Source organism: Panthera onca, chromosome F2 (genome assembly GCF_046562875.1).
Source record: "Panthera onca isolate mPanOnc1 chromosome F2, mPanOnc1 haplotype 2, whole genome shotgun sequence".
In the NCBI taxonomy this organism is placed as follows: domain Eukaryota; kingdom Metazoa; phylum Chordata; class Mammalia; order Carnivora; family Felidae; genus Panthera; species Panthera onca.
Genome location: NC_138356.1, coordinates 38,500,018 through 38,518,316, shown reverse-complemented (window position 1 = coordinate 38,518,316; position 18,299 = coordinate 38,500,018). Strand labels below are relative to the sequence as shown.

Genomic DNA, 18,299 nt, shown 5'->3' with positions numbered 1-18,299 from the left:
ACGAAGGGATGATCTGGTCACATCTTTATTATTATTATTATTATGATTATTATTATTACATATGTATCATCATCATCATCATGATTATTTAAATGGAAATACAATTGACACACAACGTTACATTCATTTTAGGTGTAGAACACAGTGACTGAGATGTATGTTATGCTGTGCTCACCACAAGTATAGCTACCGTCTGTCAGTATACAGCTCTCTTACAGTACCATTGACTATATTCTCTATGATGTGCCTTTTATCCATGGGACTTATTCATTCAATAATTGGAAACCTGTATCTTCCACTCCACGTTCTCCAATTTGCCCAACCTCCAACCCTCCTACCCCCTCCTACCTCCTCCCTCTGACCACCATCAGTGTGTTCTCTGTATTTATGGATCTGTTTTTGCTATTTGTTTGTTTTGTTTTTTAGATTCCATACATATGTGAGGTATTTGTCTTTCTCTGTGTTTTTATTTTTTTTAAGTTTTTTAAAAAAACTGATTGAGAGAGAGATAACTGGGGAGGGGCAGAGAGAGGGGAATAAAGAGAATCCCAAGCCGGCTTCACACTGCCGGCACAGAGCCCTACGTGGGGTTCGATCCCATGAACCGTGAGATCATGACCGGAACTGAAATCAAGAGTCAGATGCTTAACTGATCGAACCACCCAGGCACCCCTGTCTTTTTATTTTTTTATTTTTTTTAATTTTATTTTATTTAAAAAAAAATTTTTTTTTTTTAACGTGTATTTATTTTTGAGACAGAGAGAGACAGAGCATGAACAGGGGAGGGTCAGAGAGAGGGAGACACAGAATCTGAAACAGGCTCCAGGCTCTGAGCTGTCAGCACAGAGCCCGACGCGGGGCTTGAACTCATGGACTGCGAGATCATGACCTGAGCCGAAGTCGGCCGCTTAACCGACTGAGCCACCCAGGCGCCCCTGTCTTTTTATTTTTAAGTAGGCTCTGGACTGGGTGCAGAGCCCAATGTGGGGCTTAAACTCGTACTCACAATCCTGTGATAAAGACTTGAGTTGAGATAAGAGCTGGACGCTTAACTGACTGAGCTATCCGGGTGCCCCTGTGTTTCTCTGTCGTATTTTACTTAGCATAATACCTTTTTGGCCTATTCATGTTGTCATAAATGGCAGCATCTTGTTCTTTTTTATGGCAGAGTAATATTCCAGTGTGTGTGTGTGTGTGTGTGTGTGTGTGTGTGTGTGTGTGTGTGTGTTGTGTGTGTGTGTATACATACACATTGCATCTTCTTTATCCATTCCTATGTTGATGGACTCTTAGGTTGCTTCCACATCTTGGCTATCATAAATAATGCTGCAGTATACATAGGGGTGCATATATCTTTTTCAATTAGTGTTTTTGTTTTCTTGGGGTAAATACTCAGTAGTGAAATACTGGATCATATGCCATTTCTATTTTTAATTTTTTGCGAAGCCTTCATACTGTTTTCTACAGTGGACGCACCAGTTTGCATTCTCACCAACAGTGTAATGAAGAACGTTCCTTTTTTCTCCACAACCTCGCCAACACTGTTGTTTCTTGTGTTATTGATCTTAGCCATTCTGACAGGTGTGAGATGATATCTCATTGTAGTTTTGATTTGCATTTCTCTAATGCCTAGTGATGTTGAGCAGCTTTTCATGGTTCGGTTGGCCATCTCTATGTCTTCTTTGGAGAAATCTCTATTCTATTTTTATTATTTTTAAATCACTCTATTTCTAGAGTAGAAAATGAGTGACAGTGGAGCAAGAGACAATGAGGATCCATGGCTTGAGTGGCCACTGAAATGATTCAGGCAGATCAGTTATGCTGTGATGATAGCTTGGACTCGGGTGGTGGAGGTGGAGACAAGATGATGTTAAGGAAGTAAATTAAAGACAACTTGATGGTAGATTGGCTGAGAGGGTGAGAAGGAGGTGGCAAGAATATCTCCCAGAGTTCTGGTGTCCACAGCCTGGTGTGATTGCCTACGCTGAGAGATCCCCAGAAGAGCATCAGTTTTTGGGAAACACAGGTCATGAGCTTACTTTTAGACATGACACATTTAAGATGGTTTCAAATATCCAAGAAGAGATGCCAGGTAGGCAATTGGACCTACAGGTGTAGAGCTGAGAAATGAGGCCTAGGTTAAAAAACACAAAATTGTGTTATTTGTGTATTGGTGACAGCCAAGTACATGGATGTTGATTCAGAACTTCCCGAGGCCCCACCAGTGTGCCATGCAATGTGCTGACATAGAACATACGTGTGTTAAGATATTGGTTGTCATCAGTCCTTGGAACAGCAGAAGGCTTTAGGCCAGAGGCCTCCATCTCTGAGTACCTATAAAAATATTGTCATGTTCTCTGTGTACCAAAATGCACAAAAGTTTGGGAGACTATCTATGAGACCACTTAGGGAGAAAAAAAAACAAAGTAAAAAGAAGAGAGAGCCTAGGGTAAAGCTTTGAGATACTCTGACATTCAATGACTAGTTAGAGGAAGATGAACCTCCGAGAAGACTGATAAATAGCTTCTAGGCAGGTAGGAGGAAAACCCAAAGACTCTCATATCACAGAATCAAGGAGAAGAGACCACTTCAAGAAAGGAGTAGTCGAACCTGTCCAAAGCTGCAAGAAAGAACAAATAGATAAGGGCTAAAAATGTCTTTTGAACTTAGTGTCATGGAGGTCATTAGTAACCTCAGTGATAATTGTTTATACGTGTTTATATTCAAGTCCTTTTTAAAGAATTGAAAAATTATTCATTTCCACCTGATCTAATATTCTAATGTACATTTATTTTAATTGTAAGATCCCTTCAAGGTGACTTAACTTCAGGGAAGAGGCCAATTCTTTATTCTGAAACACACGTAGATTTTGTATGAAATGTAAGTAGACGTTGTCATTTCCTTTTCGCCTTTGTTTCACTTTTTAAAAACGTGTACATTTGAAATTGCTTGAGGAACTGTTTTCAGTGACTAGAAAATAAATTCACTTCTGGTTGAAGAGATAAGTTATTTACTATGTAACCCCTGCATTCCTCACTTAGAAATTGTATTGTTTTTAGTGGTCCTCTTCTGTCCTCTACCTGCAGAAATCTAAAGTTAGAAATGGTGCCTCAGTTTAAAGTGGGGCAAAGTCTTATTTCACTTAGAACTATGTTCTGTTCCAGCCTAGAGTTTTATTGAGTGTCTGAGTTCAGGCTGCTATCACAGAATACCATACACTGGGTGGCTGAAACACCACATTTCTTTCTCACAGTTCTGGAGGTCGGGAGGTCCAAGATCCAAGTGCCAATAGGTTTAGCATCTGGTGAGAGCTGAGGGTGTCTTCAGGTTGCAGAGTGCTGACTTCTTGTATCCTCCTCACATGATGGAAAGAGTGCACTCCACTCTCCACTCCTTTCGTAACAGCGCTAGCCTCATGCATGAGGGTTTCGCCGTTATGGCCTAATTACCTCGCAAAGGCCCCACCTCCTAATACCATCACACTGGGGGTGAGAGATTCAACACGAATTTTGAGGGGACGTAAGCATTCAGTCCGGTGCGCTGAATTAGAGTTCTCGAATATATTTGGGCAGTCTGTTACATTTCTGAACCTCCTCGCATCCTTGCGGAGTTTGGGGTTGGCTGTGGATTGGCAGGAGAAGGTGAGGCAGACCCAGAGACCCACACCATACGCGTGACCCACTGTAAGGTTAGCGGCTGGACCACACACCCCGTGAAGGCCTCCCCGGGGGTGTGCACCGGCTGTGGTATGGACCAAGTAGGGTCTTGCTGAAGCTGATTTTGTGATAGGCTAAAACTAATGCCACCTATAGGAGAACGATTTCAGACTGGTTCTTGGATCACAGGCTGCTTCGCTGAGGCCACATCCTTATGAAGGGAAAATGGAGCCCAAACGTCGGTGAAGTGTATCTGCTTCCAGTTTTCCAGTATTGCGGCAAGCCCATTTCTTATTACAATCCTTTCCCACCGTTTGGCAGGCATCCGTCTCCATGATTCTTTTATTCTATTTTATAATGCCCACACTTCCTCCTGGCTCTAGCCAGCATCTTTAGTACGTTAATCAAGACATGTTTCATTCAGTCAGTCATCCTTTCAAATATTTGAGTGCCTATTGTACTGTTCCAGATGCCCGGGAGCTTATGTTCCAGTGAGAGATACATACAGTGAGCACTATAATTTCAGAGAGTGAAGAAAATAAAGCAGGGTATGAGGATGGAGGGTTAACTGCATGGGGAGTGTCTCTGATTGCTTCAGGAAAGATACCTCAGACATGACAGTTGCTCAGAGACCTGAAAAATTAGCTGAAATCAACCATTGGAAGACAGGGGAGAAGTGTGCAAGTTGAAACATGCTGTTTGAAAACAAGGAGGGCGGTGGGTTACAGCGTGGTGTCTAAGGGGAAGTGTGGCGGAAGGGATTAGGGGACTGGGCCAGGGAAGACAAGGAGGGTTTGTAGGTCACCGTCAGAGATATGGTTGCATTCCGAGGGTAATGGCAAACCGTGGAGGGGTTGGAGCAAAGGAGAAACGTGAAATGCTTTACTTTTTAAGAAAATCGGGGCATCTGAGTGGCTGTCACTTGAGCATCCAACTTTGGCTCAGGTCATGATCTTGTATTTCATGAGGTCAAGCCCCACGTCGGGCTTGCTGCTGTCAGCACGGAGCCCGCTTTGGATCCTCTGTCCCTATCTCTCTCTGCCCCTCCCCCACTCACACTGTGTCTCAAAAATAAACATCAAAAAAAGAAAGAAAATCATCGTGGTTGGGATGTGGGGAGTGGATTACTGGGGGGAAAATAAGACACTGAATAAGACATGGCACTAATCAGGAGGCTGTTCATGTGGGCTAGGTAAGCGGTCTGAACCAGGGTGGAGGTGACGGAAGGAAGCAGTGAGACGTGGTTGGATTCAGGGCATATTTAAGCATAGAGCAGCAGGACTTGCCAACGGACTGAGTCAGTGGAAGGAAAGGAATCACAAATCTCCAAAACTGACCCAAGCAACTAGGAAACTCTGCTTTTATCTAAGGTAGACAAACAGGAGAAGAAGTTGTGTATGTGGGGGCAGGGGGAAGGACAGTGGAAATCCATATTCTGTTTTATTTTATTTTATATTTTAAAAATGTTTATTTTGAGAGAGAGAGAGTGAGTGTACACACACAAGTGGGGGAGGGGCAGAGAGAGAGAGAGGAAGAGAGAATCCGAAGCAGGCTCCAAGCTTTCAGCGCAGAGCCCTGTGGCAGAACCCAAGGCGGGGCTCGATTCTATGACCATGAGATCGTGACCTGGGCCAAAATCCAGAATCTGATGCTCCACTGACTGAGTCCCCGGGTGCCCCTCAATACTCTGTTTTAGAAGCATTGAGTTTGAAATACCTTCACTCCTCACTCAGTTGGGGGTGTCGAGTAGGCAGTGGATGAGCAAGTCTGGGATATGAGGACACATCAGGGCTAGAGAGTAAATTTCATTCAGCAATTATTTATCATCTGTATGATAACACATCACTGTGGTGAGAGGTGATGCTGTGAATTTCCCATTCATTTCCAAGGACTTTGCATATGGTTTTCAGGAATGTCAAATGTTTAGGGTATAACATTCTGTTAAAATCTTGAAAGATTGGCAGATGGATACAGATGTTAGCCAGACGAATACAGATGTTAGAGAGGGGAGTTAGCCAGATGGATGTTCATTAACTATCTTTGAGGGCAATAAGCAACTATCTGGGAAGTGATCCAAATGGGGAAAAGCAGGCAACATTGGATATAGTTTTGTGCTCAGCTGTTTTGTGTTTCAGTTTTGTAAGGATGAGGAGATGTTGTATACACTGGGAGGGATATCCCTCTAATAGCTCTTAAGAGGGAATACATTCTTCCTGTTGTTTTCTGTTCTTTTGAGAGGACTTCTCTACTTTTGGGGGTGGGGGGAATGTATTAGCGTTTGTGTTGCTTTGGCACTTTTCCAGATTCTTTCCTTTTCCTGATTGCTGTCGTAAAGTGAATTTTTTTTCCCCCGTAAGAATAAAAACAATATGACAAAGGAATGGAAAGCATGGCTTCTCTTCCTGGCCTTCATGTCAGTTTCTCAAGCACTGGATATCTAAATCCCTTTATAATCTAAGAGATGATCTCACTACCAGGTATGGTTTAGCCTGTGGGACTTGATGCTTGAGTTCTTTCTGCCAGTGGCTAGCTGCTGACCTGAGCATAGTTATTTGACATCTCTGTGCCTCAGTTTCCTAAATGAGAAGGCGTGGTTTAGTATATTTCCTTTTGCTTTTCTATTCTATGACACAGTTGTTCTTGGTAAGCAATCTGGATACACCTACGAGAATAGATCTATAACTTTGAAATATAGGTGGTTATCTTATCTCACTCTTTTACTTCCAATGTCCCTCTTTCACTTAAGTTCCTACTCTATTACTCTCTGAAAATTGGAAAGATATTATATTAAAGAGTATTACATAGCTCTTTTAAGCATTGGAAATCCAACTAACGTGCAATATATTATTCTGTAGAATGTGTTTGTATGTGCCACATGACGGTTAGGGCATTCTATCAAAGCATCTATTTCTAAAGGTAATGGCAAAATCCTTCTTCTTCCAAGCTGAAATATTTAACCTTGGTAGATTCATAATAGGGATTTTAAAACAGTGTATAAGAAAGTTTCTAATTGTTCAACATTTGAACATGTGGTTTCTACAGAGGGAGAATTTGGGGGAAGGTATGTTATAAGATGAAATCTTATAGTGTTAGAGAATAAAGTGCTAAGATTCACAGTCCAGAAGAAAAGAAACACAGGGTGAGAATAGTGAGTAGATTTAAGGTGAGAAGACTTTCATAAACACCCAAGTTGTTATTACTCTCAGGCCATAGGATGTTTCCCTAAAAAACACTGATATCTACTGAGCTGTATGAATTCTACCAATTAATACAAAACTATTTCAAAAATTTCTAAGAAAACCATTTTCAGATTTACAGAATTCAGGGATCCTGTTCTGTTGGTTCTCTGTACAGAATACTTTGCCATGCTCAACGAAAGGGTGTTTGTATTTGCTACCAGTCCTAAATGAAGATGTAGGTTATTACTAAAACTATTAGACATGCCTGAATGCAGGCATGTTGTAAAACCACCACAGAAACAAGCATGGGAGAGCCACAGACTGGAAGACCATGCAGCTAGGAGAGAAATGAGGAAACTCTCCATTCCATTATGGGAAGATTGCTGTGATATACAGTGGCCATACCCTCTATTGGCTATAATGAGGAACTTTCTCTCCTGGATTAACTTCTGGCTTTTGTTAGCAATCTCTGTATTTTGAAATGAAATTTAGTTAACCCATGGGGTAAAGATATCTGAACACTAGAATTTAAGGGACTTATTCACTAAATATCTTTATACACTTAGTATATGCTTAAAAAATAAGTACTGGTTTTAGGAGGTTCATTTCACTCCAAATATGTGTCTGATTTTTTGCGTAGATTTACGGAGAATGAATCAGGTCAGGAAACAAATCGCATTTTTTTTTTCAAAAATTTTTTTAACGTTTATTTATTTTGGGGACAGAGAGAGACAGAGCACGAACAGGGGAGGGGCAGAGAGAGAGGGAGACACAGAATCGGAAGCAGGCTCCAGGCTCTGAGCCATCAGCCCAGAGCCTGACGCGGGCCTTGAACTCACGAACCGTGAGATCGTGACCTGAGCTGAAGTCGGATGCTTAACCAACTGAGCCACCCAGGCGCCCCCAAATCGCATTTTTTGAAATCCAAGTCAGCACAGACACTGTAGTTGATCAAGTGGAGGAAGCAAATGTGGCTTATTCACTGTCAATACTTGAAGAGAGCACTAGTACCACAGATGAGATGCATTAATAGAATGAGGCAGGAATATTGCCTTAAGAGAAACAGAGAAATCAGGGCAAAAAGCTTTTGTTGTCCAGGAATTGGTCATTGGCAGGTCACTGGGCACTTCTTGCCAGCACCTCCAGTTAGGAGGCAGTGTTCTGATACAGCCCGAACGCCTGAGACCACGGAGGGAGAGGAAAACGACAGATTAATAGCTCGTAGTGGAATTCAGTACACATCATCAGCTGCTGTAGAAGAAGGCCTGGTTTGTCGTTGCCTGGGGCCTGCTGCGGGCACCACATAAACTCTTACAAGCAATGCTGGAGGCATTAGGATGCAGATTGATCTTGGTTCCAAGCTGATACTACAACCACACTCAATAACGTGTGGCTGTTCTAGAGCTGCTGCGGAGGGAGGGGTTAATGGTAACAGGATAGAGAAAGGTTGCAGTATTGGAGGAAAGCTAAATTGTGCTAGAGTGAGTCCACTGCTACCCTCCTCTCCCCTCTGCCCACCCTGCACCCCTGATCCTCGCTCTGCCTTAGTCAGATTTAGATGCCTTCTTCTGTGCTCGAGAAGCCCCCGCGCACATCCTTCTCAGAGCGCTTACCGCACCAAGTTGTACTTCAGTTTCACTGCCTTTTTCCATGTTAAGAACATGAGCTCTTTGACCTCTGGAACCTGTCTCATTCCCCATGGTGTCCCCGACGGGCACCTAGCACTGTGCCTGGTGCATAATGGATGCTTGTGACCCACTGAATGCTCACTAACTTCTGGGAACCCACTGTAGAGTGCCTGACTGGCTGCTACTTTTCTCCTGGGTATTGCTGAAGGCCTCTTGACTTTGTCTGGCATCACAACTTATAGCGGGGCTTCCTATCACACGTCCGCAGTCACAACACTAGGATTTCCCCGGAGGAGCAGTTCGACTTAGAAAATAAGCAAACTGATGTAGTAGGTGTGGGCATGCACATTTCTTATGATAAATTCACCCCAACTTCCTAGCTCCCTAAGCTTTTGATTCTTCTCCTGCGCCATGCTAGGGATGTTCTGACATCACAGTGCCATGAAAGGTAAGGCCAAGTCTCACCAACAGACAAGTAAACTGATAGAGAGCTACTTGCAGCCTTAAAACAAACATGGAACCCAGAACATCTGACGAGCACACCCGTATGATTAAATTTGGCTCAGCTCAGTGTTATATTCCATCCTCTTTGGTTTAACACCCTTAGGATTTCCCCCCACACATATTCTCCAAGTTTCTGGCAGTATATATTTTCAAAACCTTGCAAGTCTCTTGATGTATATAGGCTGCTTCTTCCTGAGTCACGCTTTCTACTTGTACCTCCTGGAACATGTTGAGATCTGAGCTTCGTTACGTGTCTTGAGACAACAACAGATGAGAATGCATCTTCAGGAGAATGACTGTCCACTTGTGAGACAACTACTTCAGGGGAGGTTGGGGCAGTGTTCCTGCCAAGGAAGGCTCATCTCTTCAGACTCGGAGGAAGAGTTGCTTTCCACTCACCAGGGAGGCTCACAGTAACTCAGGGATTCATATTCTCAGCTCTGTTTGGCGACAACCAGATGGCCCATTCCGTGTTTCCGAGGTCCACTCCTTTGCAGTCAATGCCCCAGCTTTCACGTGACAGCTTGGTAAGGCTGTGAATTCATGTGGTGTTCTAATTTTGCAGTTTACACAATTAAATTTGTGTTTGATTTCCAGCAGTATAAGCCCTGTGACAATTAGAAACAGGTGATACTTTCAGGGCTACGATAGAAGTGCTCCGACCATGACTTGAGCTGAGAGTTTCAAGACCTGAGCTGCTCGTTTTCTTTCTATAAAGGCTCCCAATGTATTCAGGGGAATCCATCCCACATCACAATCCATATAGGAGTTGTTACGGCCATGATGGTCAACTGAAGGAGCCACAAACATCACAGTCATCTTCAGGGGATAATCTGATTCATCAGGATGCCACTGCAAGCCACCCATTAGTATCATACCGCGTCCCACTGGTAGAGGAGCTCAACACTGCTTTCGAGCCCAAGGCAGGACCAAACCATTTCTTCAATCCCATTTTTGAGGGTCAGTTTCCTGGGATTATTCTTGGCATGAATAGTTAGGAGCTGAAGAGAGACACCACAGAAGAGAATATAATTAGGTATGGATTTTTAATTGTTAATTAGGTATGAAGTTGTGAAAATACTATTCCGAGGTGTCAAGTGGGTATCGAACGCGGGAAATACCTACCACAGAGTCTAGGGCTGAGAGAACAGAGGGGAGGGATTGGCATTAGTAAGATGTAATAGTTTAGAGGCGGGGTCCTGCAGAAATGAAACAGGACTTCTGAGAGACATGGGCCAGCTGGAGCTGATGCCTCTGAGCTCTGGAGAAAGACTTCATGCCCCCGAGGAAAGGGCTGCAAGTCCCTTCTTCCTCCAACCATCCAGGCTTCCTTTATTGCCTCCTGTTTACAGAATACAGCCTGCAGCCAGCTGGCAAAACCACGCTGTGGTTTGCAGAGTTCCAGCGCCAGCATGACAAAGCAGAGAAGGGGAGATTTGGAGCAAAGAGTCAGTAACCTAATAAGTAGCACATTTACCTTCCATTCTGACTTCAGCCGAATGGATCCATGGCTCTGCAAGAACCCAAGAGTCTCCCGGAATAGTTTTATTCCTTTGGTTTCACAGAGGGGAGGAACACAAGCTGGTCTTCCCTTTCTGGGTGCTGAACTGGACTGGAGAGATTTTACCCGAGAAGCAGAGATAACCAATACCAGCCAGGCTCACGCCCTCCCTGATGCATGTTCTCCCCAAAGATCCTAAGGAGGGGAAAAAACCAGCCAGGCTTGATCCTTTTTATTTTTCTTGCTCATCCGGTGGGTTTACAGAATAATAATGGTTCCTTTGGAGTGTTTCAGGAGTGTTTCACATATGCCTTGTGATCCATATTCTTTGATATCGTCTCTCTTAAGAGTCTCAGTTTTTCTATGAAGTTTTTATTATCATGAATGGATTCTTTTTCATACTCTGTCCTATTTTTTTTATTTTCCCTGTCTTCCCTCTCCTTCTCTACTTCCTCTTTAGCTCAGATCTGATTCTTGTCTAGGTGTTTCTACGGAATCCTCAGTAGTTCTTACGTTTTCTGCCTGTATGAAATGATTGAGCGAAAGAAACAACTGTTATCTTGGAGAAACCTCTGGGAGAGAAGTCCGCTCCTGACTTTTCTGAAGGCTGTATAAAAATCTAGTCAAAAGTTAGAATCTCTAGGCTGCAGTTTTCTCTCCCATGAGATGAAGAAATTAGACACTGTAATTCCTAATATTGCTTGATTTTCTAACATGGTACAACTCTGGAACTTTGAGAGAGTTTTCAGGATTGGGGACTACTGGTCTAACAAATACTGCTCACATGGAAGGGAAAAAAAAAGATTTTTCACTTAGGCAAACCGCATAGAGAAACTGACCGTTGTTTAAGTAGCAAGACTCTTCTGGGTGCCTGGGTGGCTTAGTTGGTTGAGTGTCTGACTTCGGCTTAGGTCATGATCTCCCGGTTCATGGGTTCGAGCCCCACATTGGACTCTGTGCTGACAGCTCAAAGCCTGGAGGCTGCTTCGAATTCTGTCTCCCTCTCTCTCTCTCTGCTCTTCCCCTGCCTGTGTTCTCTCTCTCTCTCTCTCTTAAAAATAAATAAAAGCAAAAAAGTAACAAGACTCTTCCACAATGAAGACTTTTTGTGACTCTCAATATCTAATGATCCTGAGTTCTGAGATTACAGTGGACTTTTTATCCAGGGCAGAAATTTGAAATAGGTATGATAGTTGTCATCTGTTGACTTTTAAAGTGAAAAGAGGACAAACAATCTACATTGCCAATTACTGCGGGTTTACTAACTGTGGAATTTATCTCTGGAGTTAAAAGTCCCTTGGGGCGCCTGGGTGGCTCAGTCGGTTAAGTGTCCAACTTTGGCTCAGGTCATGATCTCACGGTTTGTGAGTTCGAGCCCCGCATCGGGCTCTGTGCTGACAGTTCAGAGCCTGGAGCCTGCTTCTGATTCTGTGTCTCCCTCTCTCTGTGCCCCTCCCCGACTCATGCTCTGTCTCTCTCTGTCTCGGAAATAAGTAAACATTAAAAAAAATTTAAAAAAAGTCCCTTACAAAAGGAGATGGAGTTGGAGGTGAAGGTTTTCTTGGGGCCAAAGTACAAGACATATCTCTATGTCAGCTTAGGGCTGAGGTCATGGACAGAAGATTGAGACAATAAGCCTGGAAGCACTGTTTTGTGGAACAATTAGGCTGCAGCATCTGTCGTTCTATTTGATCTCTTGGATTGATTCCATCTAGCCGGTGGGCCAGGCCAATGTCCCCTGACTACCTCACCTCTGTCAGTATATGATTTGGAGGGTATTCTGTGTAGAAGAGACCTTTTTTTTAGTGAAGCTTATTCATGTGTTAGCACCCCAGGTCCTCTTCAAGGAGAGCAGCAGTAATATACTTAGTGTTGTTTTCCCAAGAGAAATAGATGTATCTCATAAATTTCAGTGATTCACTTGTCCATCCATCCATCCATCCATCCGTCCGCACAGTGAATATTCAGTGAGCTTCTATCCTAGACCAGGCACTGTGCAGGTGCTGGTGAATCAGTCCCGGACAAGCCAGATATGCCTCTGTCCTCATGGAGCTTACAGCCTCTCCCATCTTAAATTTCTGATCCTCGCTTGTTCTTCTTTTCCCCTCCTTCTACTTTTCAAGCCTCCAAATGATTCAAGCATATTTTTGTCATAATTGGAAGCTTTCTTTTTTCAACAGGTTAAAAATTACATAGTACAAATCTTAGTGAAAACATTCACAGGGGTTTGTTGACCGTGATGTACTTTAAATGCTTTTTTAAGGTCCCCTATTGGGATTTTTAGATTCCTTTGAGCGAAGCCTTTGCCCTATTGGAGTAGATGGGCTTTGCTGGCCTTTTATGTACGCTGCAGTGTGCAGCCGCCTCCCTCACCCTCAGTACACTTGTTTCCTCTGTGAAATTTTCTTGTCTTTGAATTTCTTTTCTGTCATACTGCATAAGATGGAGACCGGGAATCATGGGAGAACTGCTTCATGTGACTTTATAACTCAAGAAAAAGGCAAGAGAGGAAATTTCTTTTAATAATAATGCTAATAATTATGAAAAACAATATTTATTATTAAGCACCAGGCAGTTTGTCTAGCATTTCTAGTGAGGTATGTATTCATTTTCTCAGAACAATATCTTCTTTATTGAAAGCTGATAAAAGAATCTGCAAATTGCAAGGGCTCCGACGTGTATATTTGACTCATTGTTCCTTTAACCCATTTTTTTTCTTGATTAATACCTTGCAAGTCACTCTGGACCAACCTCAAATTCTTTCAAAGATTTAAAGCTATTTTTATAATGTAAGACATCTATAGCTTCTTTTCAAGTTCAGTATTTGGCGGTGTTCTGGCATAAGCCTCCCAGAAACGTATTGTCATTTCAAAGTGGCCCTTTTCAGAGCCTTGACTGCTGCAGAAATTCAGCTTATTATGAATCCTTTAAATGAATAACACTTATTGCTAGTCATTTGCTAGTTAAAAAAGATCTATATGATAAACCTCAAGGATGCCAGGTGGTGATTTGTGGATTTTAAACATACCATAGTGTGCTATGCTTTAAAAATACCACAGAGTTCAGAATCTAATTCAGTGGATAGAAATCTCTACTTCAAAAATGGCTCTTTTCATGATTAGCTTTTGCGGTTGTATTTTATAGTATCACAGAAGCCTCTCGAAATATCAGTTCTCTTTAGTGGGGCTTCAAACATGAATCGTGTGTTGAGGTGTAGGCCTTTCTAGATGTCCTAAGATACTACCTTTCCTTAAAAGGGTCTCCTATGCCTATAATTGAGGCAGCTACAGAGTGGGGTTAGGCAGTCCCTTTAGAAATCTCATTCCAGAGTAGTATATCTAGATGCTTTTTCTTAAATTTCTACAACAAATATATACTTCTGGTAGATGAGCGTAGTTCTGAAATTGGGCCACTACACTTTACCCAATCAGGCAATCTTAGGACTCTTAAACTGTGTGTGTGTGTGTGGTATGTGTGTGTGCACATATTCTGGGAATTTTCAAACACACACAAAAGTAGATAGAACAAAATGACCTTCTATGTTACTATATTTTTACTCATTATCAACATTTTGCTAATCTTGTTTCATCTATTAACCCATTTTTTTCTTAGGGCATTTAAACTAAGTTCCGGATGTATTTTTTACCCATAAATAATACTTAAGCGCATTTCCTAGATTTTTTTTTTATTTAAAACAATTTTTTTTAATGTTTATATATTTTTGACAGAGAGGCAGAGCGTGAGCAGATGAGAGGCAGAGAGAGAGGGAGACACAGAATCTGAAACAGGCTCCGGGCTCTGGACTGTTAGCACAGAGCCTGACGCAGGGCTTGAACCCATGAACCAACCGTGAGATCATGACCTGAGCTGAAGTTGGACACAACTAACTGAGCCACCCAGGCGCCCCGTTTTTAACGTTAAAAATTTGAGATAAAAAAATGTTAAGTGTATTTTTATTTTTGTTTTGTGTCTGAAATTAGCATTGTTCCATTCCAACTGGCTTTGTTCCATGTTGATAAGTTCAGTTTTCCTAGGTTCACTTTTGTGTCTCCTTAAACTGCCACCAAAACTATTTTGTTCTTGTCACGGCCAGCAGTTGTATAGTGGTCCCTTTATAAACACTGAATGGCAACTGCATAGTTTATGTGTATGCGTAAGTGATTTTAAAACCTTTCTCTCACTGACTATTTCTCTTTCTTGGTAAACAGATCATTCGTTGTAAGATTCTTACTTTAGGCATGAATCATCCCTTTCCTATTACAAGCTCTGTGACTTATGAGGGAACAGAGTGGGTATGTTGAGTATAGGTTAGTAAAAGAAAACTGGATCGTTTGGATAGACCGAGGCAAGCATGATTTGGATTTTATTGGAGTTAAGAATTCTTCCACTTCACAATGTAGGCCCATGTGTGTTTGCGCTCAGAAGCCAGGATAAGGTGGCTAGCTTTATAAACATAAATACAAGAGTAAGGACATTTTTGATAGTTTCTGCTTTACTTCTATTGCTTATATGCTCAAACCCTTCATAATACCGTTGGCCCTGATTCAGTGACTGATGCTCTTTCCAGCGGAACTCCCCCCTCCATATACAGCCATCGCCAGTCCTGATGCCACTGGTATTCCAGTAATTAACTGCCGCGTGTGCCAGTCTCTCATCAACTTGGATGGCAAGCTTCACCAGCATGTGGTTAAGTGCACGGTTTGCAATGAAGCTACGGTAAGTGGGGGTTTCCATTAATAAAGCATAAAGTATTGTCTGACATCTTCTCTCTAAAGGAAGTACTCCACTAACGTTACTTAAAGGTAGACGTGCACTGGATAGAGATACAACCATATTTTCTCATCCTTTCTTTCTTCTCTCTACTCCTCTTCCATCATACAAGGATGTGCCCAGGTATTTAAGGTTAATTCCATTATGAACATTTCATGGTGAATTTAAGCATAATGCCATCTGGCTCTTTACTTTCTAACATGAGACTGACCCTCTACAGATGTTTACAATTATCCTCAGTGTCTATCCACGTCACAACTAAATCCATTTTGATTTTCACAAAAATGAGGATATATATATATATATATATATATATATATATATATATACACACACACATACACACACCAAGGTTCACTTCACATGTGGACTTTGTACTTACTATGTGGAAGATTATTTAAATTTGCTCTATGTCTATAGGATGTTTGTATGGTTTTTCTGGGTTTAAGATTATGCATGTAGTATCGATATCTGTGTCAAAGTGTTTATAAATAGCTTGATATTTTATTCTACTTGCTTGATAGTAATTTAGTGAAACGTTCAAAAAACTTGAAGGGTGTATTGTTTTTTTTTTTTTTTTTTTTTAAATGAACCTTGAGAAAAGCAACTAAATTTTAAGTACAATTTTGAAACTTTCAAGTAATGAACTGACAAAGTGTATACTGGTTAAATAGATTCCTACTTTCATGGTTAGGCTTTATTTTTAAAATTTCAATCTTTGTTGGGATGAGCACTGGGTGTTGTATGGAATCCAATTTGACAATAAGTTATACTAAAAAATAAAATTTCAATCTCTCTCAAAGTTTGCAATTAAATGTTAATTTAATTGTTGGTACCTGCATATTTTTCCTTTTTAGAAAAGTCTGAAAAAAAGTCAGCCAGAGATTACCGTGTCTCTGTAAAGCATAAAACACGCACACTGGGCATTATTATGTGTTTTATAGAAAAGTCATAAAATAAAACCTTAAGGCTTGAAGCAATATGTTTCATTGTAAATATATATTTTTATAAGGGACATCATTTGGAGATAAACTTTATTGTGTAAATAGAGGTGATACCTACAAAACCAGCTATTTCCTTTTTAAGTTGAACACCCACTAGCAAACTTAGCATCAACTTCATTCGTGCTGCTTTTAGAGTTAGCAACCAAATTAAGAGTTGTTAGACATAGATGGCAATTAAAAAAAATACCAGTACCTTAAAGGTTTCTTTGGATTCGATGTTCCTGTTGATTTTTTTCTCCTATTCCACCACTGACGCAAACTTTTGTTCTTTAATGAGTAGAAAAAAAGTTTTAGAGCTTTATATTTACCCTTGGAAGTAAACAGAGCAGACTATGGGTTTCGTCAACAGCCACAGTCTGGCTTCTTAGAAGTGAGGAGTTCATGATACCAGAACAGTAGGATTTGGGTACAAATAAACTACTTCTGGACATAAGGGAAATCGTGCTGACATTTTTGTATCATTATTGCTCCTGTTAAGTAATGTAAATAATTGTCAGTATCCTAGAGAAAATGAGTAGTATCTAACTAGATTGCCTTGTGTGGAGTCAGTCATACTACAGGGGAGGAAAAGGAGGGGAAAATGTGTGTGAGGAGTGCTTTAAGAGATGACTTCCCAATGTTGGCAATGTAACTTGATCTTAAATTTATGAATGAAGAGGTATTAGGCAGCCAGCAGCTTCTCTGGAGAAATTCTAGGTTAAAAAGAACAGACAAACGGACCAGAGTCCAACAGAGCCACTCCTTCTATTCACTGTCACTATCCCCTGCTCAGTTTCACTGGGGTTCATTCTCCTCATGTCACCTAAAACAGGGTATCAGTGTGTCTGTTCTCCTGGGCAGCCACCTCTGATAGGAACCTGATATTCCTGAGGAGATTCAAAAAATGAAACAACAAAACAAAACAAAACCAGGCTAACACAAGTCCTTCTTTCGGTAGCTAGAATTAGGAAAGGAAGTAGAAAGTGGAAGGAGAGAAAATATGGACAAATTTTAACAAGACTTAGAGAATACAGAATTTAAAGCTAAGGTAGAAGCAATTTCTAGGGCAAGGCAATGGAAAAGTTGAGAAGTCCTGGAGGAAGAGCGGAACTAATTGGCTGAGTGATTGATTAAGGAGTCTGAGATCTGGAGGCTGACAGACTAGAGGGACTGGGGTTTGGATCCTAGCTCTGCCACTTGAGAGCTATCTATCCTTGGGATTTATCTTTTCCACACTGTGGTTTCCTCACGTAGAGTGGTAAAATAATAATACCTACCTAATAGGTTGCTCTTGGGATTACAGGGGCAAAGTGCCCAGCACTGCATCTGGCACATACAAGTTCATTTTGCTAAGTAAGAATTCTAAAACTTATGCATCAGGACAGTGTCACCCCCGTTTCCCAGCAGATCAGACATGACAAGCCATGAGCTGGCACTAAGGACTAGTGCTTAAAATTGTCTAATTCAGTTGCCTTGTTTTGTAAACAAGGGAACTGGGGTCTACAGGTAAGGTGGGAATAAAATATAAAAAAAGCTGGTAGGGGCCTTTGGGTGGCTCAGTCAGTTAAGTGGCCAACTTCAGCTCAGGTCATGATCTTACGGTCCTTGAGTTTGAGCCCTGCATTGGGTTCTGTGCTGTCGTGACAGCTCAGAGCCTGGAACCTGCTTCAGATCTCCCTCTCTCTGTATCTCCCCCTCTCTCTGCTCTTCCTTTGTTCATGCTCTATCTCTCTCTCTCAAAAAATAAACATTAAAAAAATTTTAAGAAAAACTTGTCATTTGCCAAGTACACATTTATGTAATGGTAGAATTTGGATGTATATATAAATTAACCCAAGTTCTGGTTTTCTTGATATTTAAAATTTTTTAATGTTTATTTATTATTGAGAAACAGAGAGGGACAGAACATGAGCATGGGGAGAGACAGAGACAAGGGGAGACACAGAATTGGAAGCAGGCTCCAGGTTCTGAGCTGTCAGCGCAGACAGAGCCTGACGTGGGGCTCGAACTCACAAACCATGAGATTATGACCTGAGCTGAATTTGGATGCTTAACTGACTGAACCACCCAGGCACCCC

General features: G+C 41.6%; 1 protein-coding gene across 3 annotated transcripts in view; it reads left to right on the top strand.

Annotated features, from left to right (window-relative positions):
* The window catches only part of PIP4P2 (phosphatidylinositol-4,5-bisphosphate 4-phosphatase 2), a 54,223-nt gene that overhangs the window by 6,095 nt on the left and 29,829 nt on the right, over positions 1-18,299 (top strand). For 2 of the 3 annotated variants that reach the window (XM_060610874.3, XM_060610876.3), the window contains exon 2: positions 15,036-15,184. In XM_060610874.3, the coding sequence (XP_060466857.1) occupies positions 15,036-15,184 (149 nt within the window). Of the gene's footprint in view, positions 1-2,804; positions 2,881-15,035; positions 15,185-18,299 lie in introns of all 3 variants that reach the window. The other variant, XM_060610875.3, reaches the window with a different exon arrangement.